Raw genomic sequence first — 27819 nt, 5'->3', positions numbered from 1 at the left:
ACTACTTTTGACCAGAGTCCTATCGGCCCTTTGTGCCATTTAGAACTCAGCCACAGATTACCAGGGAGTCTGTCGGGAGGAATTTCCTCATTGGCTCCCAGTGGCTTACACACACAGCGGAGCACATAATGGCAATCTTGTCACCAAGCTGCAGTGAACCTGAAGAGGGGAAAGGTGGAGGTGAAGGAGGCGGTAAGATGGTTGGAGCCATGGTGCTTGCCTTGGCCGGCCAGACATCAAATAGGCTCTGGCTTGAGGTGGCAATGGGCTTAGCTGGTGGGGGCTGGTCGGCGGTATGGGGGGTGATGCGCGTGGCTAGTTTTACATTTACATTTTACATTTAAGTCATTTAGCAGACGCTCTTATCCAGAGCGACTTACAAATTGGAGTAGTTGTAGGATGTGACTAGTGGAGAGTCAGGGCGGGGTGAGGGGAATGGCCCTGCCCTTACCAGACCTCCGTCATGGGTCGGCAGGTAGCCTAGTGGTTAGTGTTGGACTTGTAATCGAAAGGTAACCGAAAGGTTGCAAGATCGAATCCCTGAGCTGAGAAGGTAAAGATCTGCCGTTCTGCCCCTGAACAAGGCAGTTAACCCACTGTTCCCAGGCCGTCATTGTAAATAAGAATTTGTTCTTAACTGACTTGCCTGTTAAGTAAAGGTAAAATTTAAAATTTAAAAATCAGTGACGAGAGTAACCCTCGTGTTTATATGCTTGTCTGGCGAGGCTTAGGCCTTTGTGTGTCACTGTGATATTGAAGCCAAAGTTAATAATATACATTGAATATATGGCAGATAGTTTGCTTATCCCAGGGGAGAACGACTGCCACCTCTTATTGAAGCCACTGCAGTTCAAGGCCGACCGCAGTACTGCATGCATTGTTAGCAAAAAAACAGGATCCCCTTTATAGTGAACAGAAAGATGTCAATCTTCCTGGTATTCCTTTGTATTCTAAACATGTGTTTCTATTTACACAATCATGTTACCAATAATTGCTTGTAATACACAAGATAAATGTTATAGAACCGATCATTTAAAAATCGCACACAGAAGAAGTCTTAACTTCTTGGATAATTTGGTTGCTAATGGCAGCCTGCAGTACCCCGATCGGCCTTCAACTTGAGTTACTCAGAGAGGGCAGCACTGAGCTAGCCTGCAATGTCACTTCCTGGAGTTGCTCAAACTGTCTCCATGAGCAGGGCTGGATTAAGAAACTGGAGAAACTCCCCAAATACAGATGTGCGAAGGTTGTAGAGTCATACTCAATAAGACTGTAATCACTGCCAAAGGTGCTTCAACAAAGTACTGAGTAAAGGTTCTAAATACTTATGTAAATATGATATTTCAGTTTTTATTTTTCTAAAAAAAAAAAATATGTAAAACCGTTTTTGCTCTATCATTATGGGGTATTCTGTGTAGATTAATGAGGGGGAAAAAAATATTTTTAATCCATTTTAGAATAAAGCTGTAATGTAACAAAATCTGGAAAAAGTCAAGGGGTCAGAATACTTTCAGAATGCACTATACACAGTCATTATCCGCATAAAATATCCTATTTTTCCTCTCTATTCTAATGATCACCGTTTTGTTTTGATACTTTTAACCTCTTCTGCACCAATTAGGAACAATCTACACTACCGTTCAAAAGTTCGGGGTCACTTAGAAATTACCTTGTTTTTGAAAGAAAAGCTAATTTTTGGTCCATTTAAAATAACATCAAATTGATCAGAAATACGGTGTAGACATTGTTAATGTTGTAAATGACTATTGTAGCTGGAAATGGCAGATTTTTTAATGGAATATCTACGTAGGCGTACAGAGGCCCATTATCAGCAACCATCACTCCTGTGTTCCAATGACACGTTGTGTTAGCTAATCCAAGTTTATCATTTTAAAAGGCTAATTGATCATTAGAAYACCCTTTTGCAATTATGTTAGCACAGCTGAAAACTGTACTGATTAAAGAAGCAATACAACTTGCCTTCTTTAGACTAGTTGAGTATCTGGAGTATCAGCATAAGTGGGTTCGATTACAAGCTCAAAATGGCCAGAAACAAATAACTTTCTTCTGAAACTCGTCAGTCTATTCTTTTTCTGGAAATGAAGGCTATTCCATGCGAGAAATTGCCAAGAAACTGAAGATCTCGTAGAACGCTGTGTACTACTTCCTTCACAGAACAGCGCAAACTGGCTCTCACCAGAACAGAAAGAGGAGTGGGAGGCCCTGGTGCACAACTGAGCAAGAGGACAAGTACATTAGAGTGTTGAGTTTGAGAAACAGACACCTCACAAGTCCTCAACTGGCAGCTTCATGAAATAGTACCTGCAATACACCAGTCTCAACGTCAACAGTGAAGAGGCAGAGTTGCAAAGAAAAATACATATCTCAGACTGGCCAATAAAAAGTAAAGATTAAGATGGCCAAAAGAACACACACACTGGACAGAGGAAGATTGGGAAAAAGTGTTATGGACAGACGAATCTAAGTTTGAGGTGTTCGGATCACAAAGAAGAACATTCGTGAGATGCAGAAAAAATGAAAGATGCTGGAGGAGTGCTTGACACCATCTGTGAAGCATGGTGGAGGCAATGTGATGGTCTGGGGGTGCTTTGGTGGTGGTAAAGTGGGAGATTTGTACAGGGTAAAAGGGATCTTGAAGAAGGAAGGCTATCACTCCATTTTGCAACACCATGCCATACCCTGCGGACGGCGCTTAATTGGAGCCAATTTCCTCCTTCAACAGGACAATGACCCAAAGCACAGCTCCAAACTGTGCAATAACTATTTAGGGAAGAAGCAGTCAGCTGGTACTCTGTCTATAACAGAGTGGCCAGCACAGTCACCGGATCTCAACCCTATTGAGCTGTTGTGGGAGCAGCTTGACCGTATGGTACGTAAGAAGTGCCCATCAAGCCATTCCAACTTGTGGGAGGTGATTCAGGAAGCGTGGGGGAAATCTAGAATGCCAAAGGTAAATGCTGCAAATGGAGGATTCTTTGACGAAAGCAAAGTTTGAAAGACACAGTTTTTATTTCAATAAAAATCATTATTTTTAATCAACGTCTTGACTATATTTCCTATTCATTTTGCAACTCATTTCATGTATGTTTTCATGGAAAACAAGGACATTTCTACGTGACCTCAAACTTTTGAACGGAAGTGTATGTGTCCCTCAAGTTGGGGTACTTGTGTAGGTTTTTTTCTGGGAATGTATTATTGTTTTGTGTAGTAATGGGGGGAAATCGATACAGTTACATATCGCGATATTATTTTTGGATGATATTATGTTGATATTTGATTTCAAGTAAACAATTTTTTTGCAACTGTAGGTAGCGTTAGCTAGCGCTAATCGGCTGTACCTGACCCAAAAGCTTGTTCTCCATCTTCTTTTTTAAATAGTGCGCCAACGGGTTTTCAGCACTTTTATTTCCCAGACTGTCCGAAACGCGTTCTCATGCTCATGCTCTCTTGTCTCTCTGCAGCAGACATATAGTGAGCAATATGTTTGTAACATCAAATCGCATTTAATTCACAGTATCGAACTGCAATACATATAGAATTGTGAGAATCGCAATACATATCATATCTGCATCTAAGTATAGGGATAATATTGTATCGTGAGGTCCCTGGCAATTCGCACCTCTAGTTATGTGTGTGTGTGTGCGTGCGTTTGTGAGAGAGAGAACTATAGACTTGGACACTGTCATTGGGCATGTTTGTTGTGTTCCTTGTGCCCACTGCTCAGGCTCAGGGACACTGCTGTTTTCGTGGCTGGAGCAGAGATAGAGGAGGAGGGAGGAGAGGGTCGGGAGACAATAAGAGAGGTGCTGATTGGCTAAGGAGAATCAGCCTTGGCAGCAATTGGAGGAGGAGAAGAATGCTGGACACGCAAACCTCTGAAAATGAATGTCTCACCCACACAGTGTATACTCGTGCAACATCACACACATATTCCAACACACACAATACATTCACTTCGATAAACACTGGCTTTAATCAGAGCTATGCGGAGAAAGATGAGGTCATTTTTAGACCATGCATCTGCATCATCAAAGCAGTTCAGAGCCTCCTTCCATCACAACAGCCCATAATGAGATCCTGTTCTGTTCTGTTTGCTCCCTCCAGCAACGTGCATATTTCACTGAGCTGAGGTAACTATGGATTTGGATGGCAACCCGCTTCTACCACGTTATAAGTGCTGTGCTCTGATTGGTTTTAGGGCCAATTAGATTGAGCCGTAATGCTAAAGCAGAGGGTTTCAATCTTAGTTCTTAAAAGTTCTAGAGCTTGTTTGTTCTGTGTTCCACTGCCATCACCATCATTCTACTCACGTTGCACAGCGACGACTCAGCGATCTCAACAAAGCTCGTGGAACTCTTACTTAATCTGCTGGATAAAACACTTAATCCACACCCCCCATTTCATCCCTAACGCCCTAATCCAGGGAGCACTCACAATATAATTGTTCATTTTTACTGATGCTTTTATCCAAAGCCACTTATTAAAGTGGGAGCCCAGTTTCATACAGTGGGGTTTAGTGGAGCTCACCAGATGTAGGCCCTACCTTTGATCAAGGGACACCGCCACAGTTAAGTGTCCCACCACCGGAGAGTTGAACCCGCCGCAGCCCCCCCCCCCCCTATCAGCACACACACATCACATACATACATACACTCCCAACACACCTACACACACCCTTCAGAAGGAAGAATTCAGAGTTCCTAGGGTTCCCTCTGTGTGGTGTATTAGGTTGACCTCAAGATGGGTTAGAGGAGGATGTGGGATGATGCCCCAACGCCACCACTCTACTGGCCTCCTACATCTTCTACCTCCCTACCCTACCTGGTGCTCAGGGCAGGGATATCAATTCAATTCAATTCAATTCAAGGGGCTTTATTGGCATGGGAAACATGTGTTAACATTGCCAAAGCAAGTGAGGTAGGTAATATACAAAAGTCAAATAAACAATAAAAATGAACAGTAAACATTACACATACAGAAGTTTCAAAACAATAAAGACATTACAAATGTCATATTATATATATGCAGTGTTGTAACAATGTACAAATGGTTATCTCTGTCTCACCCCACCAGCTCCAACGGCTGTGGCTTGAGGGAAACACGCCAAACCATGCTGCACACACACTCCTCCCACCGTCCTCTTCTCTCCTCCCTCCTCCCCCACAGCGGATCTCTCTGCATGTGGATCAAATCAGAATCATCCACTAATTGACTATTTACAGGGCACCAGAAAGGCCGTAATGGACTTGTTATTAAATCCCCCCTCCACTATTTAAAGCGTGTTTTCAGAGTGCCTGGGCTGGGCTGAAGGAGAGAAGGAGTCAGATATTTTTTACAAGGCAGCCCAGTTAAGCCCATCAGAGTGGGTCAGAGTGGGTACCACCCAGCCCAGGTGTGTGTTCAAAATAGCACCCTATTCCCTATGAAGTGCCCTATTTTTTATTTATTTTTTTATTTTTTACCAGGGCCCATATGGCTCTAGTCAAAAGTAGGGCACTATATAGGGAATCGGGTGCCATTTGGAACGCACCACCAGGCAGCTCTCAGACGGGATTATGGGACGACAGCGGTATGGGAAAGAAAGGGCAGCGTGGAGTGTAGAGAGGCAGGGGAAAGAGGCACCGGCACAGCTAGATCTCAGCACCAATGAGTTCCAGATGGAACCCTAGGCCCCCCTGTCAGGTTCTCACAGATAGGTTGCATCCCAAATGACTTTTGAAAGGTAGTGCACTATAATGGGAATAGGATTCCATTTGGGACGGAGACATGAACTCTGCAAAAAAAGAAACATCCTCTCACTGTCAACTGTGAATATTTTCAGCAAACTTAACATGTGTAAATATTTGTATGAACATAACAAGATTCAACAACTGAGACATAAACTGAACAAGTTCCACAGGCATGTGACTAACAGAAATTTAATAATGTGTCCCTGAACAAAGGGGGGGTCAAAATCAAAAGTAACAGTCAGTATCTGGTGTGGACACCAGCTGCATTAAGTACTGCAGAGCATCTCCTCCTCATGACTGCACCATATTTGCCAGTTCTTGCTGTGAGATGATACCCCACTCTTCCACCAAGGCACCTGCAAGTTCCAGAACATTTCTGGGGGGAATGGCCCTAGCCCTCACCCTCACCCTCCAACAGGTCCCAGACGTGCTCAATGGGATTGAGATCTAGGCTCTTCGCTGACCATGGCAGAACACTGACATTCCTGTCTTGCAGGAAATCACGCACAGAACGAGCAGTATGACTGGAGGCATTGTCATGCTGGAGGGTCATGTCAAGATGAGCCTGCAGGAAGGGTACCACATGAGGGAGGAGGATGTCTTCCCTGTAACGCACAGCGTTGAGATTGCCTGCAATGACAACAAGCTCAGTCCGATGATGCTGTGACACACCGCCCCAGACCATGACGGACCCTCCACCTCCAAATCGATCCCGCTCCAGAGTACAGGCCTCGGTGTAACGCTCATTCCTTTGACGATAAACGTGAATCCGACCATCACCCCTGGTGAGATAAAACCGCGACTTGTCAGTGAAGAGCACTTTTTGCCAGTCCTGTCTGGTCCAGCGACTGTGGGCTTGTGCCCATAGGCGACGTTGTTGCCGGTGATGTCTGGTGAGGACCTGCTTTACAACAGGCCTACAAGGCCTCAGTCCAGCCTCTCTCAGCCTATTGCGGACAGTTTGAGCACTGATGGAGGGATTGTGCGTTTCTGGTGTAACTCGGGCAGTTGTTGTTGCCATCCTGTACCTGTCACGCAGGTGTCATGTTCGGATGTACCGATCCTGTGCAGGTGTTGTTACACGTGGTCTGGGTCTGCCACTGCGAGGACGATCAGCTGTCCATCCTGTCTCCCTGTAGCGTCGTCTTCGGCCTCTCACAGTACGGACATTGTAATTTATTGCGCTGGCCACATCTGCAGTCCTCATGCCTCCTTGCAGCATGCCTAAGGCACGTTCACGCAGATGAGCAGGGACCCTGGGCATCTTTCTTTTGGTGTTTTTCAAAGTCAGTAGAAAGGCCTCTTTAGTGTCCTAAGTTTTCATAACTGTGACCTTAATTGCCTACCGTCTGTAAGCTGCTAGTGTCTTAAAGACCGTTCCACAGGTCCATGTTCATTAATTGTTTATGGTTCACTGAACAAGCATGGGAAACAGTGTTTAAACCCTTTACAATGAAGATCTGTGAAGTTATTTCGATTTTTACGAATTATCTTTGAAAGAAAGGGTCCTGAAAAAGGGACGTTTCTTTTTTTGCTGAGTTTAGATACACTGCCATACCTCCGCAGCTCTAGAGTGGGGACACACTGTGCTCTGCAAAGGGCTTAAACGTGGCTTCTTTATAACAGAGATAGACTGTGTTTTATGTGGAAAGTTAGTATAAATGTAGGTCTACTGCTACGTCTGTCTTTTTATGCTCTATTCGAGCTACAGCCGAAAAAAGGTCATCATAAATTTAAGAATGAGAATTAACCTTTTTTCCCAGTAGGTTCTTAAGAGTGGCTTTTGGGTGTCTCCTGTTTTACAGATTTTTTTTGTTCAAACCACATGATGCTTTTATTTCTTTGTCCTCACCTCTCACACCATAGCACGGTTTCTGTTAGTCATCGTTGGCCTCAGCCATCGTAGGACAATCAAATCAATAGAAATAATTTTGTAGTCAAATAACTCTTGACTTAGTCTGAATTACTTAGTTTTCTGATTATAAAATCGTCCAATTCTGCTCAATACTCCAGACCTATTGTCCCGCCCAGTAGAACCACCTGCATTCAGTTGGACATCCTCCATAGACACATGGAGGTCAGTCTAACTCCTCAGCTTCACAACCACCATATCCTCCACACATACACGGCCATCCTAACCATATTTCCTCCTGTCTGCACATGTGAGAAGAACACACTTGTGTATATTACAATACACATGGTTTATTACTAATTATAAACTGGGTGGTTCGAGCCCTGAATGCTGATTGGCTAACAGCCTTGGTATATCAGTCCGGGCAGGGACCCTGGGCATCTTTCTTTTGGTGTTTTTCAGAGTCAGTAGAAAGGCCTCTTTAGTGTCCTAAGTTTTCATAACTGTGACCTTAATTGCCTACCGTAACCAGTTTATAATAGCAATAATGCACCTCGGGGATTTGTTATATATGTGCCTTAGACCGCTGCGCCACTCGGAAGCCCAATTAGACCAGATATTTTATATTGTATATTACTGTAAATATTTCTTATGGTAATATGATGATTTGTACCCACAATGGTTAGGTTCTCTTGTGTAGACACACTGCAAGGCCCCACATCCAATAATTTCTACATCCATTTCAGAGAGGAAATTATCTTTATTTATTTTATCTGTGGTGTATGTATTGTGGGATGTTTGTCACACCAGTAAAAGTGTATACATAACCTAAGTTGCCCATACAGCATATGGGAAAATACATGCATAGCCACTGTCATTTTAAGTACAAATATAATTAATGTTCAAGATACTAACATGATCTCTGTTTACAAAAAAATAAGCGCCTCTCTTATCAGACAAAGAAAGGTCTAATCGCCATTATAAGTTCTCACCCACCGTTTGACATGGTAGACATTTCATCCTGTTTGAAGACCCTAGATCTCTGAACATTGATTTGTTGGAGTGGGAAGTTCTCCTAGAGACAGAGAAAGAGAATGAGGGCGAGAGAAAGAATGAAGACAAGAGAGAGAGAACAAGGAAGAGAGAGAGAGGAGGCACTGACAAGAGCCAGGGCAGAACCATAACTCAGGACCCTAATGATTGCTGTGTGTGAGAAAGCAGAGGGCTACAGTACCGGTATGTATGTATGCCCTGGGATGTGTTCCTTTACCTCACCCATTCATCTACATACTGTACACATACTGTACTGTACAGCCACGCTGCCCTGACACACACACACACACACACTGACATATGACATACACACAAATGATTTCACTTGACGGATAACTAACTAACCCAGTCAATGTTCATGGTTTGATGCCATTTAGGTGGGTGTAGTTGTTGTTTATGTTTAATAATGTCGTTGGTAGCTTGATTGGTTTTTAATAATAATAATTTGGTGGGTGCTTATCTGTCCTATTACACAAATGTACAATTGTGAATTGGAAAAGTGTTTTTTGCATATCCCACCTCTCCCCAAGAGTGGGGTCATGGCCAGGATGTTCCATTATCTGCGGCGACCATGGAGCAATTAGGGTTAAGTGCCTTGCTCAAGGGCACATCGAAAGATGTTTCACCTTGTCGGGCTAGAGGATTCGAACTAGCGACCTTTTGGTGACTGGCCCAACAATAGAAATATAATTAATATTTCTGTGGGCCCAACGCTCTAACCTGCTAGGCTACCTGCCGCCCGTAATGATTGATGTGAGCTTATGTGTCTTAGATCACCAATGACAAGTAAGTGCAAGTGGAGGATAGACGGACGTTAAATTCAGACTGAATCCAAGATAGCCAAGGTAATAACCATTACCATTATTATTACCAGTACAATACATCCGCAAAGGTACTCTGTTGACCGTTTACTTTTTTTACATAACGCTAAGCAACAACATTCAAATATTTATTTCATCATGTTTGGGAGAAAAAAATATTTTAAAAAGTTATATCGGGAAAAAAATGTAATAATGAAGAGATAACGTGGGTCTGCTAGGTAATAGACCCACCATATTGTTCTATTATTACCCATTCCTACTATCAAGGTCAGACAGGCCGGGCTGAATGTTACCCAGTCGTCCCTGCTTCAGTTCAGCTCAGCTTGACTTCACAATGTGGCTCCTCGCCCGTCCCACTCGGGCTGTTTTACATTTGCAGTCTTGTAAGGATTTTTCCAACGCAGTCATTTGGGGATGGGATTTGTGCAGAGCTCTGTGTTCTGCACTAGCGTTGGCTTAACAATGATTCCTTAAGCTCCCATCTGGTTGGCCAGGGACCTTCTCTGAAGTCTCACTTCAACAGGCGGGAACGCTGCTTCGGAACGGACTGCAGGTTTGGAGCCAAAGTGCTAAGCGATTACTGCCCTATTGTGGTTCAAAGACTTGGGTTACCGCTAACTAAGGGCCGTTTGGCTTCATGCTTAGTGGTGTCACGCTAGCTTACAATATGGCTAGCAGAGGAGTATGGTTGAAGATGAGATCTAGAACTACACACACTTAAGCTCTGCTCAAATGGACTGCATGGGTGGGCTTGTTGTGTAGTTCACCTGCAGCCCATGTTTACAAGTTCAACAGATTTCTAACTGGCAAAGTATCTCAATACAAGCAGAGATGGCAAAATGAAATGAAGGCTTTACTCAAAGTTTCAACAAAACACTTGGCCTGTTACTTCAATCTCTTTACACATCCATGTCCCACTCCCTCATTTGCTGATAATAATATGATCAGGTTTTGCATTTAAATGTTTTTCTTAGAAACCTTAATCAATTCATTACTGGTACGTGTCCATCTTAACCATAAACACACTACTTCAAAGGCATAATGGATATTTTTCACTTTGCTGAACACATCTCCTTTTGGCATTGTTTGACATTGAACGTTTTGGAAGATTTTTTTAAGCCATTATATGGCACGCTTTTGTATAATTCTATAGAGGGGTTCTTCCTCTGGAATACTCATTATCATCATCACAGTCACAATGTTCCTCCAGTCAGGATAACATGGATCTGAAGGCGCAGATCTTTTAGGCAGATGTAGGCTTCTATTGGAGTTCGGTCACTCTGATCTGCTTCTCCTCATGCTAAACTACTATGGCTTCATCATGGTCATCATGGCTGTATTTCAACATAATCTAATTTCAGATGCCTCACAGGCAGTTCAAAGTTGGCTGGCTGGCTGATTCTGAACTGACCGGATGGGTGGACATCGCTGCTGCCTCAGGAGCCACACAGCACTCCCTAGCCCTAGCTATCATTCCAGTGGGCCCCTACACTGCTCTGCCCCATCTGGTACTGGTAGGATGGGTCCCGGATGGATGGGGGGGTGCTCTGTGTTGGGAAGGCCGAGAATTCCCTGTGAGGCCGGAGAGGAGACCCAGGCCCAGGCTTCCTGTGGTACAGAGAAGGATGGCACACCGGCCTACTACCACTGGAACCAGGAACCGGGGGAGAGGAAGACGAGATGGAGGACGACGAGGGGATGGTGGCCAGGCCTCGCTGTGCTGTGGCTGGACTGTAAATTCCTATGTCGGACTGGGGGCGTGGGGGTCCGGTGGGGGTGTGGTGGGGCACCACGGAGGTGGCGGTGGCAGTACTGGTGAAGTGAGCAGTGAAGGGCTGGTAGGGGACAGCCTCCACTGTCTGCACGCTGTACCGCGGGTAAGGCTGCACCGACGCCCACATGTTGCAGTTCAGAGAGGGGGGAGCCAAGTCGTCAGCACCCCCAGCCCCGTACCCATTCTCTCCCTCCATCCCTCCATACATACAGGCCTCCCTGGAGCTTATGGCCTCACCGCAATAGGGGTGGGACAGCAGTGGAGGCTCGTATGTGGGAGGAGAGCAGAAGTAGTGTTCCTCTGAGACTGCTGGAAGCGTTGTGTCCAGATATGGCCGTTTAAAACCCAGTTCCAACTGCCTGGTGTTATCTGTAAAGAAATGAAGATTAAATCATCATCACTGAGTGAAAAAACTCAATGTATCACCCTGCTGACCTATGATGCTTCTTTATACTGTTTGGAACTGTGTACCAAGCCATTTATATTGTGTGATATTGATGTGTAGCACCAAAAGATGTGTTGCAAGACAACAAAGTTTTCTGAAAAACTAATGAGGACTGCCCATTTTCAGTGATTGACAGGTGTGGAGATTTTCAGGTAGGTCTGTAGCTAACACACCTCTGTGTTTAAAGCAGTGGTAGAGCAGGCTGGGCTCTCGGCTGGGAGGGAAGGAATTGGAGATGTGTTCCTGGTGGTCTGAGTTCCCCAGGGGCACCCCACCCTCATACTGGTAGTGGGACAGGACCTGGGGGTGCCCCGACAGGTGTACCCCAGCTCCCAGCTTCCCCGTCAGGTGACCGTGTGAGGATAGGAGCCTCTGGCGAACCATGTTCTTAGAAATCACTGGGTAGTCTTTTCTACGGACAGGAAGGAGAAACAAGAACGGAAGGATTAGCGTTACAGTGTTGGGGAAGCTAGTCTGAAAATATAGTTTACCAAGCTACCAATTACTTCACACTGGAAGAAGTTAAGCTACACTAAAGCTACCCTTAAGAAAAATATAGTTTACTAAACTAAGTTACTTTGAAAAAGTAGTTCACTACATCCAAACTACTTCGTGAAAAATGATCATATCTAAATATGAAATGTCATAGACTACAAACTGCAAGAACAGATCACTCTGGAGTCGGATGTTAACAGAATGTGTAGTTTAAACACCAAAAGTGATTATGCAAAAAAGAATTGGGCAGGTCTGATGTAAAAAAGAAGGTACATTCTTGCCTACACCCATATGTTATTTTTGCTACATGGCAACTACTGAAAACACTACCAAGATTTGAATTTAGTTCAACTACCACCAAGCTACTGCAAAATGTAATTAAATTACTAAATGTAGTTCACTACTCCCCAACACTTGCGTTAATAGATTCTACTTTGCAGAGAGAGAACGATGTATTAAAGGAAGCAAGCACAGTTAATCCATTCACAGGTGGGAGAAAAATCTGCTAAAGGAAGAAAAGGAACAAGTTCCAAAAGGAAAAAATGGTTCCAATGAATGATGTACTGTGTCAAAAGAAGAATTGTTTCCATGATAAAGTAAATATTCCATATACTTTTATTGAGTGTCACATTCCCATAAACATACAGAACATACCCCTGGAGTCTGGAGACACGCAGGTCCCCTTCGTCGCTGCCCCGGAAACCCTTGGCAAACGGATTGTTCTCGATCTTTAGCTGAGTTATCTGGGAAGACAGCAACAAATATTGTCACTGCACTGACTCATCATGAAATGTGCAGCTAGGTTCAGTCAAAACTTCACTACGAAAACTTGACTTGATCTATAACTGTCCATTTTGGATTTGGAACATTTCTCCTGCAGATAGTGTTTTGAAYACACGCTCTCGTATTACTGACATTAGAAACGTGTCAGACTATGTGCAGAAGACATTGAACATCAGACAGCAGGTGGACAACTACATGGGTGGCACACATACTGTACCTTATGGTTCTGGTAGGAGGTGACGGAGATGAAGGCTGTCTCATGAAACACGTGAGTGCAGTAAGCTGTGTTCTTAGACCCAAAGGCGTTGTTCTCGTCGGCCTTGACGATGTGGAGCCGAGGCTGGTACTTGTGCATCGAGTTCAGGATGATCTATCAGTGGGAAGGAAGGAAATGTAGAAGAAAATAAAAACCAGTAGAAGGTCAGACGAACAAAGTCGATCCCAGCACACAGTCCTCTTAGAGGCACCAGTGAATGACCGGCCACCACCACAGTCTTGAGACTTTTTAAGATATGTTTGTTTAAGAGGTTAGTTTTTCCCCCTTTAAATGAATGGCTGTCCCTGGCCTAGATGCTAAATGCCAAGTGATGTAATTGTATTGACTTGAATAGACTCATAGTGTGAATGGGGTGCTTAAGATGCTCATGTTTTCCATGGCTAGCCTTTTTTGGAGGTAGGCCTATTTTAATGCTATTGGAGTCAGCATTAGTGGGCATACAATGCCCAACTTTGTCCATACAATGTGGAAATGTGTCAATATACTGTAGTTCAATGTGTTGATACTGAAAAGTGGGCACCCCTTTGTCACACTTGAGTTGCAACTGTATAGTGCATCAATCAGCACGTGTGGAGCGTGCTCAATGTTTGGGTTGGGGGGGGGGCTACTCTGCTCAGAGTAGCCCGGTAGCTAGCCACATGCTCACTGGAGTGTCAGCAGGGTTGGTGCAAGGGTTATCTCCAGCGCAGCTCTGTCAGGGCCGATTGAGCATCAAAGCTCTCCCCACTCCCACCTCCCTCCTCTCCTACATTCTAGGACTCACGGCCCCAGTAGTACCAGGGGCAATTGTCTTAACAGGCGAGCCCCTCCAGGAGGCTACCACAGAGAAGGGGTTAAGACTATCAAGCACAGGCGGGCCGGTTCACCATAATTGGGAGAGGATGGGCTCATAGATAATGGATGGAACAGTAATAAATTGAATGGTATCGTAACTCTCGAAACACATCGCTACTACAGTGGGGGAGAACAAGTATTTGATACACTGCCGATTTTGCAGGTCCCTACTTACAAAGCATGTAGAGGTCTGTAATTTTTATCATAGGTACACTTCAACTATGAGAGACGGAATCTAAAACAAAAATCCAGAAAATCACATTGTATGATTTTTAAGTAATTTAATTTGCATTTTATTGCATGACATAAGTATTTGATACAATCAGAAAAGCAGAACTTAATATTTGGTACAGAAACCTTTGTTTGCAATTACAGAGATCATACGTTTCCTGTATTCTTGACTAGGTTTGCACACACTGCAGCAGGGATTTTGGCCCACTCCTCCCTACAGATCTTCTCCAGATCCTTCAGGTTTCTGGGGCTGTCGCTGGGCAATACGGACTTTCAGCTCCCTCCAAAGATTTTCTATTGGGTTTCAGGTCTGGAGACTGGCTAGGCCACTCCAGGACCTTGAGATGCTTCTTTACGGGAGCCACTCCTTAGTTTGCCATGGCTGTGTGCTTCGTGTCGTTGTCATGCTGGGAAGACCCAGCCACGACCCATCTTCAATGCTCTTACTGAGGGAAGGAGGTTGTTGGCCAAGATCTCGCGATACATGGCCCCATCCATCCTCCCCTCAATACGGTGCAGTCGTCCTGTCCCCTTTGCAGAAAAGCATCCCCAAAGAAATGTTTCCACCTCCATGCTTCACGGTTGGGATGGTGTTCTTGGGGTTGTACTCATACTTCTTCTTCCTCCAAACACGGCGAGTGGAGTTAGACCAAAAGCTCTATTTTTGTCTCATCAGACCACATGACCTTCTCCCATTCCTCCTCTGGATCATCCAGATGGTCATTGGCAAACTTCAGACGGGCCTGGAACTGCACTGGCTTAAGCAGGGGGACCTTGCGTGCGCTGCAGGATTTTAATCCATGACGGCGTAGTGTGTTACTAATGGTTTTCTTTGAGACTGTGGTCCCAGCTCTCTTCAGGTCATTGACCAGGTCCTTCCGTGTAGTTCTGGGCTGATCCCTCACCTTCCTCATGATCATTGATGCCCCACGAGGTGAAATCTTGCATGGAGCCCCAGACCGAGGGTGATTGACCGTCATCTTGAACTTCTTCCATTTTCTAATAATTGCGCCAACAGTTGTTTCCTTCTCACCAAGCTGCTTGCCTATTGTCTGTAGCCCATCCCAGCCTTGTGCAGGTCTACAATTTTATCCCTGATGTCCTTACACAGTCTCTGGTCTTGGCCATTGTGAGAGGTTGGAATCTGTTTGATTGAGTGTGTGGACAGGTGTCTTTTATACAGTAACGAGTTCAAACAGGTGCAGTTAATACAGGTAATGAGTGGAGAACAGGAGGCTTCTTAAAGAAAAACTAACAGGTCTGTGAGAGCCGGAATTCTTACTGGTTGGTAGGTGATCAAATACTTATGTCATGCAATAAAATGCAAATTAATTATTTAAAAATCATACAATGTGATTTTCTGGATTTTTGTTTTAGATTCCGTCTCTCACAGTTTGAAGTGTACTATGATAAAAATGACAGACCTCTACATGCTTTGTAAGTAGGAAAACCTGCAAAATCGGCAGTGTATCAAATACTTGTTCTCCCCACTGTATTTGCCGCCAAACCCACTGGCTCCAGGACATCTATAAGTCTTTGCTAGGTAAAGCGCTGCCTTATATCAGCTCACTGGTCACCATAGCAACACCCACCCGTAGCACGCGCTCCAGCAGGTATATTTCTCTGGTCATCCCCAAAGCCAACATCTACTTTGGTCGGCTTTCCTTCCAGTTCTCTGCTGCTAATGACTGGAACGAATTGCAAAAATCACTGAAGCTGGAGACTCATATCTCCCTCTCTAACTTTAAGCATCAGCTGTCAGAGCAGTTTACCGATCACAGCCAATCTGTAAATAGCACATCCAACTACCTCATCCCCATATTGTTATTTATCTTTTTGCTCTTTTGCACCCCAGTATCTCCTTGCACATCATCATCTGCACGTCTATCACTCCAATGTTAATGCTAAATTGTAATTATTTCGCCTCTATGGCCTATTTATTGCCTTACCTCCCTAATCTTCTACATTTGCACACACTGTACATAGATTTTTCTATTGTGTTATTGACTGTACGTTTGTTTATATGTAACTCTGTGTTGTTGTTTTTGTAGCACTGCTTTGCTTTATCTTGGCCAGGTCGCAGTTGTAAATGAGAACTTGTTCTCAACTTGTTCTCAACAAACGCATGGTTTGCATGTGTTTGATACCATTCCATTCACTCCATTCCAGCCATTACTATGAGCCGTCCTCCCCTCAGCAGCCTCCTGTGCTATCAGGGCACAGGCAGCCGGGGTCATAGTTGCACCCTGAACAGCCCAATGCTCACATGCCTTTGCCCCCTTTTGCTGAGGCAAGGTTCAGACAGAGATAAGCAATTGGTTCATTGGCTGCCTAGAGACCTGAGGCAGATAATGGATAGAGATAAGCTACTGGTTGGTTGACTGGAGACTCTCTGGTGATGACCTTTGTCTAGTCTGCTAGTCTGGTCAGTGTCTGTCTGGAGGCAGTGCAGGAAGGAGTCTGACTCTCTCTGTGCTGTTTGGTTGCATTGAGCAGGACAAGCCTTCCTTGGATCAATCCAGAACCAAATCATGCATTCTCTCTTTCATCTTGTGGGTGAAAATGCCAGCCCCAGACAGTCTGCTAACTGGTTTATAAACCAAGACACACTGCCTCACTCAGTGACAGCTGGGAAGTGACAGCATTTCAGGAGTGATTCCTTGGACCATCTCTTGGTCAACAGTAGCATGGGTCAGTGGAAGCCCAGATCCCAGATCAGTGATAGTGTTTTTACTGCTGATGCTGAGCAGGTCAGCAGCAAAGGGAAGGGTAGAGTTTGTGGGGGATGGTCAGAAAGGGGAAGGTCTGTCATAGATATGAGACCCCTGGGTTGAATCAAGCTGACGGCCATCCTGCTCTGGACTGGACTAGCAGCCATGCTGACCCACATACTTGCACACACAGTCATGCAGACCGCATACTCTCACATACATAAACACACTTGAAAAGACACACTCTCAAATGCACAAACAACAGTCTGTCATTGACTGTCATTAGCTCACTTCACAGGCTGTTTTATTTCGGCTGTGAGTTAAGAGCAGTGGTGTCAAACTCATTTTTCACCGGGGGCCGCATTCGGTCTTCAATGAAGTCCGGAGGGCTGCATTGAAAATATTTTCAATGCTCCCTGACTGTCTAGCTTACATTTCAGTGATTATTAGCGAGCTGGATTTAACCCCCCATGGGCCGTATGCTTGACACCCCTGGTTTAGTGGGTCAGGTGGGTGGTGGATCCAGTGCTATGCAGGGCAGGGAGGAGAGGCTCTCTGGCTCCCCTGCTGGTGTGGGCTGTTCTATGGCCATCAGCAGGGCTTAGTAAGACGTGGCCCCTCTCTCTCTCTCTGTCCTCATTACTCGCCCTTATCACTATCCAGGCGGCGGACTCAACCTGACAGCGGGCCCCGCCGCTGATCCCAGAGGTTATGAACCTAATGAGTTCTCCTTCTGACGGGATGGCTTTGGACAAGCCTGCTCAGAGTTCCTCTGGGTAGCACTGCCGCCACCGTCACACTTCTCACTTCCCTCTGTGGCAAGACACTCACTTTCTCTCGTATGCTTTCTCTCTCTTTCCCTCTCTTCTCTCTCTGTCACTTCACTCCCTCTTTCACCCTCTGTTCCTTTTCCACTCTGGCCATCTTTTCTCGACTCCTTCCCCCTCTCTCCTCTTTCCCTCTCCTCTCTCCCTCGCTTTTCATAAAGACAGCTTCATGGCTCAGTCTCTTGTTAAAAAACGCTCTATCCTGCTGTTGTTTTAACGCCAGTCTATTGAAGTCTCATCCACTGTGTAGTTTTTACTAAATGAGCCGTATCCAGTCACCTCTCTTGTTTTACATGGCCAGGAGAAGTGAGAAGCTATATTGTGTGAAATGACCCAGTGCCTTCCTGGGATGGGGATTGACCTACATTGTGAGGCCTCAGTAGCTAACCATCCCCCTCTCTCTCACTCTCTCTCTATTCCTTTACAGTTAATTGAGTTTAAAGATTATAGACGTTGTTGACATTATTCAGAGCAGTCAAGCTGTTGATCAGTTGCATCAGCAGGGCCAAGTGATGTGACAAGCAGAGCATTTCGCTCTGTGACAAAGAACTAAGTGGTTTAAGGGCCAAGTGTGAGGTCACATGGCCAAAGTACCTGTTGTTGTTGGGCAATTGTCCAGCATATACCCATAGTTTAGTTGTGTACTGTTACAGTTGAAGTTGGAAGTTTACATATACTTAGGTTGGAGTCATTAAAACAATTTTTTCAACCACTCCACAAATTTCTTGTTAACAAACTATAGTTTTGGCAAGTCGGTTAGGACATCTACTTTGTGCATGACACAAGTAATTTTTTCAACAATTGTTTACAGACAGATTATTTCACTTATAATTCACTGTATCACAATTCCAGTGGGTCAGAAGTTTACATACACTAAGTTGAATGTGCCTTTAAACAGCTTGGAAAATTCCAGAAAATGTCATGGCTTTAGAGGCTTCTGATAGGCTAATTTACATAATTTGAGTCAATTGGAGGTGTACCTGTGGATGTATTTCAAGGCCTACCTTCAAACTCAGTGCCTCTACTTGACATCATGGGAAAATCTAAAGAAATCAGCCAAGACCTCAGAAAAAAAATGGTAGACCTCCACAAGTCTGGTTCATCCTTGGGAGCAATTTCCAAACGCCTGAAGGTACAACATTCATCTGTACAAACAATAGTACGCAAGTATAAACACCATGGGACCACGCAGCCGACATACCACTCAGCAAGGAGACGCGTTCTGTCTCCTAGAGATGAACGCACTTTGGTGCGAAAAGTGCAAATCAATCCCAGAACAACAGCAAATGACCTTCTGAAGATGCTGGAGGAAACAGGTACAAACGTATCTATATCCACAGTAAACTGTTTGGCCATAATGATCATCGTTATGTTTGGAGGAAAAAGGGGGAGGCTTGCAAGCCGAAGAACCCCATCCCAACCGTGAAGCACGTGGGTGGCAGCATCATGTTGTGGGGGTGCTTTGCGGCAGGAGGAACTGGTAAAAATCACAAAATAGATGGCATCATGAGGGAGGAAAAACATGTGGATATATTGAAGCAACATCTCAAGACATCAGTAAGGAAGTTAAAGCTTGGTCGCAAATGGGTCTTCCAAATGGACAATGACCCCAAGCATACTTCCAAAGTTGTGGCAAAATGGCTTACGGACAACAAAGTCAAGGTATTGGAGTGGCCATCACAAAYCCCTYACCTCAATCKTATAGAAAATTTGTGGGCAGAACTGAAAAAGTGTGTGCTAGCAAGGAGGCCTACAAACTTGACGCAGTTACACCAGCTCTGTCAGGAGGAATGGGCCAAAATTCACCCAACTTATTGTGGGAAGCTTGTGGAGGCTACCCAAAACATTTGACCCAAGTTAGACAATTTAAAAGCAATGCTACCAAATACTAATTGAGTGTATGTAAACTTCTGACCCACTGGGAATGTGATCAAAGAAATAAAAGCTGAAATAAATCATTCTCTCTACTATTATTCTGACTTTTCACAATCTTAAAATAAAGTGGTGATCCTAACTGACCTAAGACAGGGATTTTTTACTAGGATTAAATGTCAGGAATTGTGAAAAACTGAGTTTAAAGGTATTTAGCTAAGGTGTATGTAACTTCCGACTTCAACTGTACATGTACTTTTAGTATATTTGATCAGTGGAGGCTCCTCAGAGGAGGAAGGGGAGGACCATCCTGATTAGTGAATTTCTAAATAGTGAAACATTAAAGTTAGTCATTTTAGATAAAACTATACTAAATATATTCACGCCACCAAATAACTGATTAAAACACACTGTTTTGCAATGAAGGTCTACAGTAGCCTCTGCAGCACTCTGTAGGGTAGCGTCATGGTGTAGCTGGAGGCAGGGATTTTGTGCCCCATGAAAAGATATCACATTGGGCCACACCACCACAGGCCATACCAACCCTGCGCTATTGCTGTAACCACACACCTCCAGAACCCAATCGACCCATTCAAAGCTTTAAATAACTCTACCTTTGCAGACTTGCAACTCTCTTGTAGTACAATATTTACAGTACAATATTTACTGACAGTGAGCTGTGAAAATATAACACTGTGCAGACATGCATGCAACATTCTGCATATAGTGGAATTCACAATTTGATGCAAGACTGATACCCTCTATAAGAAATGTGCTAAAGGCTATATTTTACAGTCTAAATGGAATGTTAATGGTAAAATTCTTGAATGGAGAATTCTCTTAACATTAAAGAATAACTTAAAATAAAAATAACTTAAATATACATTAACCTCCTCAAATAAAATAAAAAATCATTATCATCTATGGAATAATATAACAAACAAAATAATCAAATCAGCAGCAGATTTTTGAACTAAGTACACATATCAACTGGAAAATAAGCAAGTCCAGTTTTCTAGCTAACTGACTTTCAATGGACAGCATGGCAAGACTGCAAAGCCTGTCCTGGGACATAGTGGACCTCAAATAGTTTAAAAATAATCAGTTTTAGCTACCTGAAAGCTCTCTCGCCACCAGCAACAGTCACAGGCAGTGTGCAAAATATACGTAAAGCAATGCACACTTCTCCAAAAATGCTTTGCAGCTGCATCTTACAAATTGCATTCAGGAGATCAAGAGGAGACAAGTTAGGGGGGAAAGGGGCAGCATATACAGTGTTCAGGTGTCTTACTTCATTTTGAAACTCAGGTGTAAGATCTCTGGAATGCCTCATGATCAGTGGATGGCACACAGAAGGGACTTTATCCTCACTAATCTGCCCAACTTTCAGAACAGCAGAAAATGATTCTACAATTTTTGCAGTGGTGTGGAACCTAGTGTCCAAGTCACGTATGATGTCCATAGCAGTAAAAAACACTGTTCCGAAACACCGTTGCTGCACTGTCCTGAGCTGTTTCCTCTTGAGAGTTCTCATCATGGATTCTCTTCCTTTTCCTCTGGCAGCTATGTTTCTTGCTAAATTGAGGGGCAACATCCATTTGCGGAGCAATCAGTGTTGCCTCAGACAGGAGAGACTCCCATTCATCTCTAAGAGCCTGCATCTCTTCCTTTAAGGCTCTGATATTGGCTGCCGCTGTGTCAAGAGAGACTTTTCCTGACTGGAGAATCACCTTCTTGTCCTCAATGTATTGTAGTACCTGCAATTATGCTAACTGACATGTCATTCAACACAATGCTGCTCACCTCCTTCTTCAGTTGGGAGTAGGGCTGGTTCAGGAGTATGGGGAGACAGGGCTGCTGAGCCTGACGCCTCATCTGTTGGGCTTGGCACCAGGCAGGGGCAGGGACAACTGATTTAGAATGAATAGCTTGCTAAAAGTTTGCCTGCATTGATTAAATGTCGGCTAAAAGAGAGAGCGAAATGTAAACACTCAGAATTTTCTGTGACGATATTAACTAACTAATGTTAGGGGATCAAAAGTTGCCTATTTCACTACGGACTACGCTAACAGGTTAATTTCCACCACTCACGGACTACACCCACCTTCCTTTGTGAAAAATTGGGTGACATACTGTCCCCCTTTCTTTTCTCTCTCCTGTCTTTCTTTTAGTTTTTGGAAGCCAGATTTTTCTTTAGGGGGAGGGTTGTGCAATACAGAGGCTCTCTGGATGTTTACTTTTTTCCAAAAACGAGAAAAGAAAAAGAACCGTTGGTTTTATTAGTACATTGTAAATAAAATATTATATTAATGATGATAGGTTAATAATTAATATTGAAAAAACACGGCACCCCTGGCCAGAGGCCAGCTAGCTTCTGTCCTCCTCTGGGTACATTGACTTCAATACAAAACTTAAGAGGCTCGTGGTTCTCACCTCCTTACACAGTAATTATGACAACTTCCGGAGGACGTCCTCTAACCTATCAGAGCTCTTGCAGCATGAACTGACATGTTGTCCACCCAATCAAAGGATCAGAGAATGAATCTATTACTGATTCACAAGCTACAGCTAGCTAGCACTGCAGTGCAGTGTATAAAATGTGGTGAGTAGTTTCCTCAAAGAGAAAAACGATAGTTGAACAGTTTTGAACAAATTAATTTCTTCCAAAATTAAGGAGAAGCGAGAGAGAGAGAGAGCTATATTTGGTTGTATTTTTTATTTTTTATTTCACTTAGCACCCCTCTCTGTTTGAGTAGGTTAAACTATGTCAGCTAGCTGGCTATGGCTATCCAACACTGGAACTCTTCCAAGTCAAGGTAAGCTTTTGGTTTTATTAATTTATTGCCGCCGGGGCCCGCCGGTGTAACTGTTAAACTACTTTCTTACTGTACACTAGGTTTACTAACGCATTAGTTCTTGTAGTTCTAGTTGACTATGACGTGGCAATGATGTCGGCTGTGTGTAGTGGTTTAGCAGTCATATGAAGGTTTTATCGTCTGGTGTCAGACAGCTGATGTGCTGTGCACTGAAGTCCACAAGCGAAGGGAAATGGTGTGTCACGTGTGCTCACGTGTGCTATGAAAGTGAACTGTTAGCGTGTGATCGGGGGTGTATTCATTGCACCGATTCTGTTTAAAAAGGTTTCTTAAATGGAAGCAAACGGAACAAAACAGTGATAAACATACCTGAATTTGTCCAACAGAAACTCTCATTTGCAACTGTTGGACTAATGATTACACCCTAGATCAGCTAGATGCAGGCACGGCAGTATTGAATGTGTCACTGTTTATCACCTTGATTACTCAAATTTCTCTCAACCTGTGCACCTACATCATGAAGGGTACAGGGAAAATTTGAGTATCATGTAGTAGCCTAAACCTATCACTGTTACATTGAACTGGGTGAATGGAATATGAATGACAGTCATCCAATATGCTATAATAGAAATAAGGCTGTGCTCATAAAAAAAATATATATAATCCTCATCTTAAATGGCACCGACCGCCACTGATTTGAGTGAATGTTAGCCTGTGTGCTGGGATGCTGTAGGTAGGTAGACGGAGGGTCACTCACATGCCCAAAGGGGTCCAGGTGGTTGTTGGTGAGTTTTAGCTTCTGGAAGGACACCAGCTGCCTCATCCAGTGGGCTCCTGTAGCTGGGGAGTCTGGATGGACATAGAGCCTCCCTGGCATGGCCGGCTCCGCCTTGCCTGCCACCATCCTGAGTAGAAAAATGAGGAGAAGAGAGAAGAACGAGAGTGGGAAGGAGAGAGGGAGATGAAGAGACAAATTAAGGTGCAACATCATCATCCTCATAAAGACCCCTTAGCTAGCAGCAACCAATGGCCATTACTCTGCCAAGATGACTCAGCCATTGTGGTAATCCTGCAGCCATATACAACCCAGCAGCCCTGTGATCTACCAAACCATATTGTCACAGCATGGCCAAATCTTCCAGCAGCCCCACGACTCCATTCAGGCTCACTGAAAGGCCACTGAGACTTAAGGATCCCTTTTTATACCAAACACATGTAGCTACAGTCAGTAATCATAAAAAATTGCAGCCGTTTCAGCCCTCACTCTATGGGCTATAGGAACCATTCTCTCAGACTGGAGGTGCTGGTGGTTGTTTCAACTGTAACATCACTGTTAATTACGCTCCTCCAAGGTGTCGCTGAGAGAATCCAGAACACCACACTGGCAAACGCTGGGATTCCAGGCCCTCCCAGGCCATCCCACAAAGATCTGCAACAAATGGCTGTTAAAAAAACCAAAATGGCTGCTGGAGAAAGCAAAGCACGGTGGTGCATTTTATGGAGGCTTTGTTTAAGTCTCAAATGGTACCCTATTCCCTACATAGTGCACTACTTCTGACTATGGGCCCTGCGATTAGGGTGCCATTTGGGATGTATATTTTTCTTGGCGTGACTAGGATTCTGGTTTCAGTACACCCTACCCTGGATATGGTTGTTTTGTCATTTGCACGGCCGGCAGTGCTAATGGTTGATGCCGCTCCGGTGGGCAGTGGCAGATGCAGGCTGTGGTGGCATCACTAGTCATGGCTAGAGGAATACAGTTAATGTCAAATTGACTTCAAAAGTAGATTTGGTTTAGCATTTTAGCTAACCCTAACCTTAACCTAATTCTCCTAACCTGCTACGTTAATTCTCCTAACCTGCTGCGTAAGTTGCAGCCAGGCGCTCCTTTTCACAAGAGCAATGATTAAATTGACAGAAACCTGTTGGTTTTCCTCATTATTCAATCACAACAGACTCAATGTTACGAAAAGTCAATTCTTTCTGGTCAAATTGTATTTTTTACCCCTTTTTCGTGGTATCCAATTTGTAGTTACAGTCTTGTCTCATCACTGCAACTCCTGTACGGACTCAGGAGAGGCGAAGGTCGAGAGCCATGCATCCTCCAAAACACAACCCCGCCAAGCTGCACTGCTTCTTAACACAATGCTCGCTTAACCTGGAAGCCAGCTGCACCAATGTGTCGGAGGAAACACCGTATACCTGGCGACTGTGTCAGCATGCACTGCGCCTGGCCTGCCACAGGAGTCGCTAGTGCACGATGGGACAAGGACATCCCTGCCGGCCAAACCCTCCCCTAACCAGGACGACACTGGGCCCATTGTGCGCCTCCCCATCGGTCTTCTGGTCGTGTCCGGTGTCGACAGAGCCTGGACTTGAACCCAGAATCTCTGGTGGCACAGCTAGCACTGCGATGCAGTGCCTTAGACCACCACACCACTCGGGAGGCCCTTGTTCAGGTCAATTCTGATATAAGCTGTATCCCATCTAGTCAAAACCGGCATCACCCAAGGTATAGGGTCACTGGAAGGACAGCGGGTACAGCCCAGCAGGCAGCTTGCTAATGACAATCCGCAGCTACAGTTTAGTTAGCGCAGCGACTGAGACATGAGGCACTGCTCTTGCTGTGCTCAAGGAGCATGCATGGCATGGCATAATATTATAACATGACCTCAATAACAACAAAGCTGTCTGTGGACAGACTTGTCACAAAAAATATTACAGTACTAGAGATTTCGATGATCATCATACTGTTTTTGTGTCCTCTCTCTCTCGTTCTGAGAAGTGGTGATTTTTCTCTGCAGCCAGGCGCTCCTTTTCACAAGAGCAATGATTAAATTGACAGAAACCTGTCGGTTTTCCTCATTATTCAAACACAACAGACTCAATTTAGGCCTTCCATGACTGAAGGCAGCAAGTGCCTGGACCCATGCTCCATCTCTCCATTCCATCAATGAATGTATACAAATGAACGAATGAACAGATGAGTAGGAGATGGACATCACACATGTTGGTCTTGAACACAAAGAAAATGTTGTTAACCAATACACACACAAAAATAAGGGTTCCTCAAGGGTTCTTTGTGAAGGGTGATGGTTCTATGTGGAACCATACTGACCCAAAGAACCCTTTGAGCCGTTAAATGGTTATTTGTAATTTGCAGAGTCAAAAAAGGGTTCTTTCCTCTTTTAGTGATAATTAAAATGTAGGGGTGGCGGATCATTAGAAAATTTGGGGGCATGGTTTGAGCACCGGTCTTTTTGTAAATCCGAGTGTCAATACAGTTTCTCATCTTTTTTGCTATGCCATATTGAAAATGACTATGGCCAATGACAGTGTTTTGTGAAAGACTCATGTATGGCCTTGTGTCAATTGAGAACTGTTGCTTCAGTCAGTGGTTCTCAATTCTCTCCTTAAGGACCCCCTGCCATCCCAGAGCTAGCACACCTGATTAAGCTTGTCAATGAACACAACAATAAAACCTATGGAATTTTCACACTATAATATGGCTAACCAGAAAAAAATAACCCTGTATAGTTCTTCAAAAGGTTATTTGGATAACTTTTGAGATTGATAATGGTTCTATAAAAAAAAACATTCTCCATATAGGTTCTATAAAGAACCATTAAGGGTTGTAATCATAACACCAAAAAGGATTCTGCTATATAGAACCTTTTATAGTGCTTTATAGGAAAGGGTTCTTTATAGCAACATAAAGCTTCCATTTAGAACTGTATTAGCATGGTTCTTTATAGAACCTTCAAAAAAGGGTTCTATATAGCACAAAAAAAAGGGATCCCCTATGGTTACAACCCTTTCTGGTGCTGTATGGTTCCACATGAAACAACGTTACATTATCCAACATGACATTTGTTAGGGGGGGGTATAAATAAAGAATATAATGCAGAAAACATGGTAATTGTACCCTTCCATTCATTTGGTTTGCATAATGTCACAGCATGTAAAGTGTTTGTTCAAGAGCCTGCCGAGGAAAGGGCCCTCCGCCTGGGATGTGTGTGTGTGTGCACATGTGTGCTTGTCTGTGTGTGTACTGCGTGTCTGTGTGTATACTGTATGTGGGAGGCAGCATCACCTCAAGCATATAAAACTGTCTGAGAGTGTTAAATGTCTCTCTCATTTGCACCCACCGTTATTGTCTACTCTACAGCGTTGGTGATTATTTTCCTATGGTGAGAGGAAGGCCTCTGCTGAGTGGTGGGGGTGGGGGTGAAGCTGTGGGGTTGAGAAGATAATAGCTACTTTCACCTTCCTTAAGCTCACCACTCCCTCCCTCCCCACCCTCCCTAACCTCCCCATTTCTTGACCCCCCTTTCCATTTCAAAACGTCCCTGACTCCTGAGGTCTAAAGCCAAGCAGCATCTGAGACGGAGACGAGTAGGTGGATTTCTCATAACAACCATTAAGGATGTTACTCATCTAAACCCTGAGCTTAGAGAAGAACTTGAGCAATACTGCAAACTGGAAGAACCACCCTGACAAGGATTTTGGCAGGATTTTATAATTGTCTTTGTATATTTTGTATACTGTTGTGTTGTATGTATTGCTGTATTGTCTGTTATTAATATGTAGATTTTTGTATTGACTGTATAGGGGCTCCCGAGTGGTGCAGCGGTCTAAGGCACTGCATCGCATCTCAGTGCTAGAGGCGTCACTACAGACCCTGGTTTGATTCCAGGCTGTATCACAACCGGTCATGATTGGGAGTCCCATAGGGCGATGCACAATTGGTCCAGCGTCGTCCGGGTTTGGATTTGGCCGAGGTAGGCTGTCATTGTAAATAAGAATTTGTTCTTAACTGACTTGCCTAGTTAAATAAAGGTTTAAATAAATACATAACAAATAGCTGCTGTGTTGGTGACCAGGTTTCCCATGTAAAGGAGATTCCTTATCAACGGTCTTCCAGGTTAAAGAAAGAATCACATTCTTTAAAAGGTGTCTCTAACTTAACTCACCACTTGTTGTCGCAGAACTTGTAGCGATGGTCGTCGGCAGGGACGATGTCTGTGAGGAGGATGTACTTGGTTTTGGGGTTCATACCCGTCACTTTCACCTTGTAGCTGGGGAACATCCTCCTGTGAAGGACACGAGAAGGGTCTTACATTAAATTAGACATTCCCTAATGACGATGATTTCACCCACCATTATACCCACTAGACATAAAGCTCGCTCCCCAACTCACTCAAACACGAATTGGGTCAGCAGGTGTTTCGTTATTGGTGACGAAGTCACCTCATCCTGATCCAATTTGGAAAGACTG

At 44.1% G+C, this 27819-nt stretch overlaps 1 protein-coding gene across 3 annotated transcripts in view; it reads right to left on the bottom strand.

Annotated features, from left to right (window-relative positions):
* Positions 1-8342: 8342 nt before the first annotated feature.
* The window catches only part of LOC111959467 (T-box transcription factor TBX4-like), a 38540-nt gene continuing 19063 nt past the window's right edge, over positions 8343-27819 (bottom strand). For 2 of the 3 annotated variants that reach the window (XM_023981066.3, XM_023981058.2), the window contains exons 5-9: positions 23299-23446; positions 13191-13343; positions 12845-12933; positions 11869-12107; positions 8343-11619 (exon numbers count right to left, since the gene is read on the bottom strand). In XM_023981066.3, the coding sequence (XP_023836834.1) occupies positions 10940-11619; positions 11869-12107; positions 12845-12933; positions 13191-13343; positions 23299-23446 (1309 nt within the window). In that variant the 3' untranslated portion in view covers positions 8343-10939. Of the gene's footprint in view, positions 11620-11868; positions 12108-12844; positions 12934-13190; positions 13344-23298; positions 23447-27514; positions 27635-27819 lie in introns of all 3 variants that reach the window. The other variant, XM_023981076.3, reaches the window with a different exon arrangement.

The sequence above is a fragment of the Salvelinus sp. IW2-2015 genome, linkage group LG4p (genome assembly GCF_002910315.2).
Source record: "Salvelinus sp. IW2-2015 linkage group LG4p, ASM291031v2, whole genome shotgun sequence".
Taxonomy (NCBI): Eukaryota; Metazoa; Chordata; class Actinopteri; order Salmoniformes; family Salmonidae; genus Salvelinus; species Salvelinus sp. IW2-2015.
This window is presented reverse-complemented; position numbering and strand designations above follow the sequence as displayed.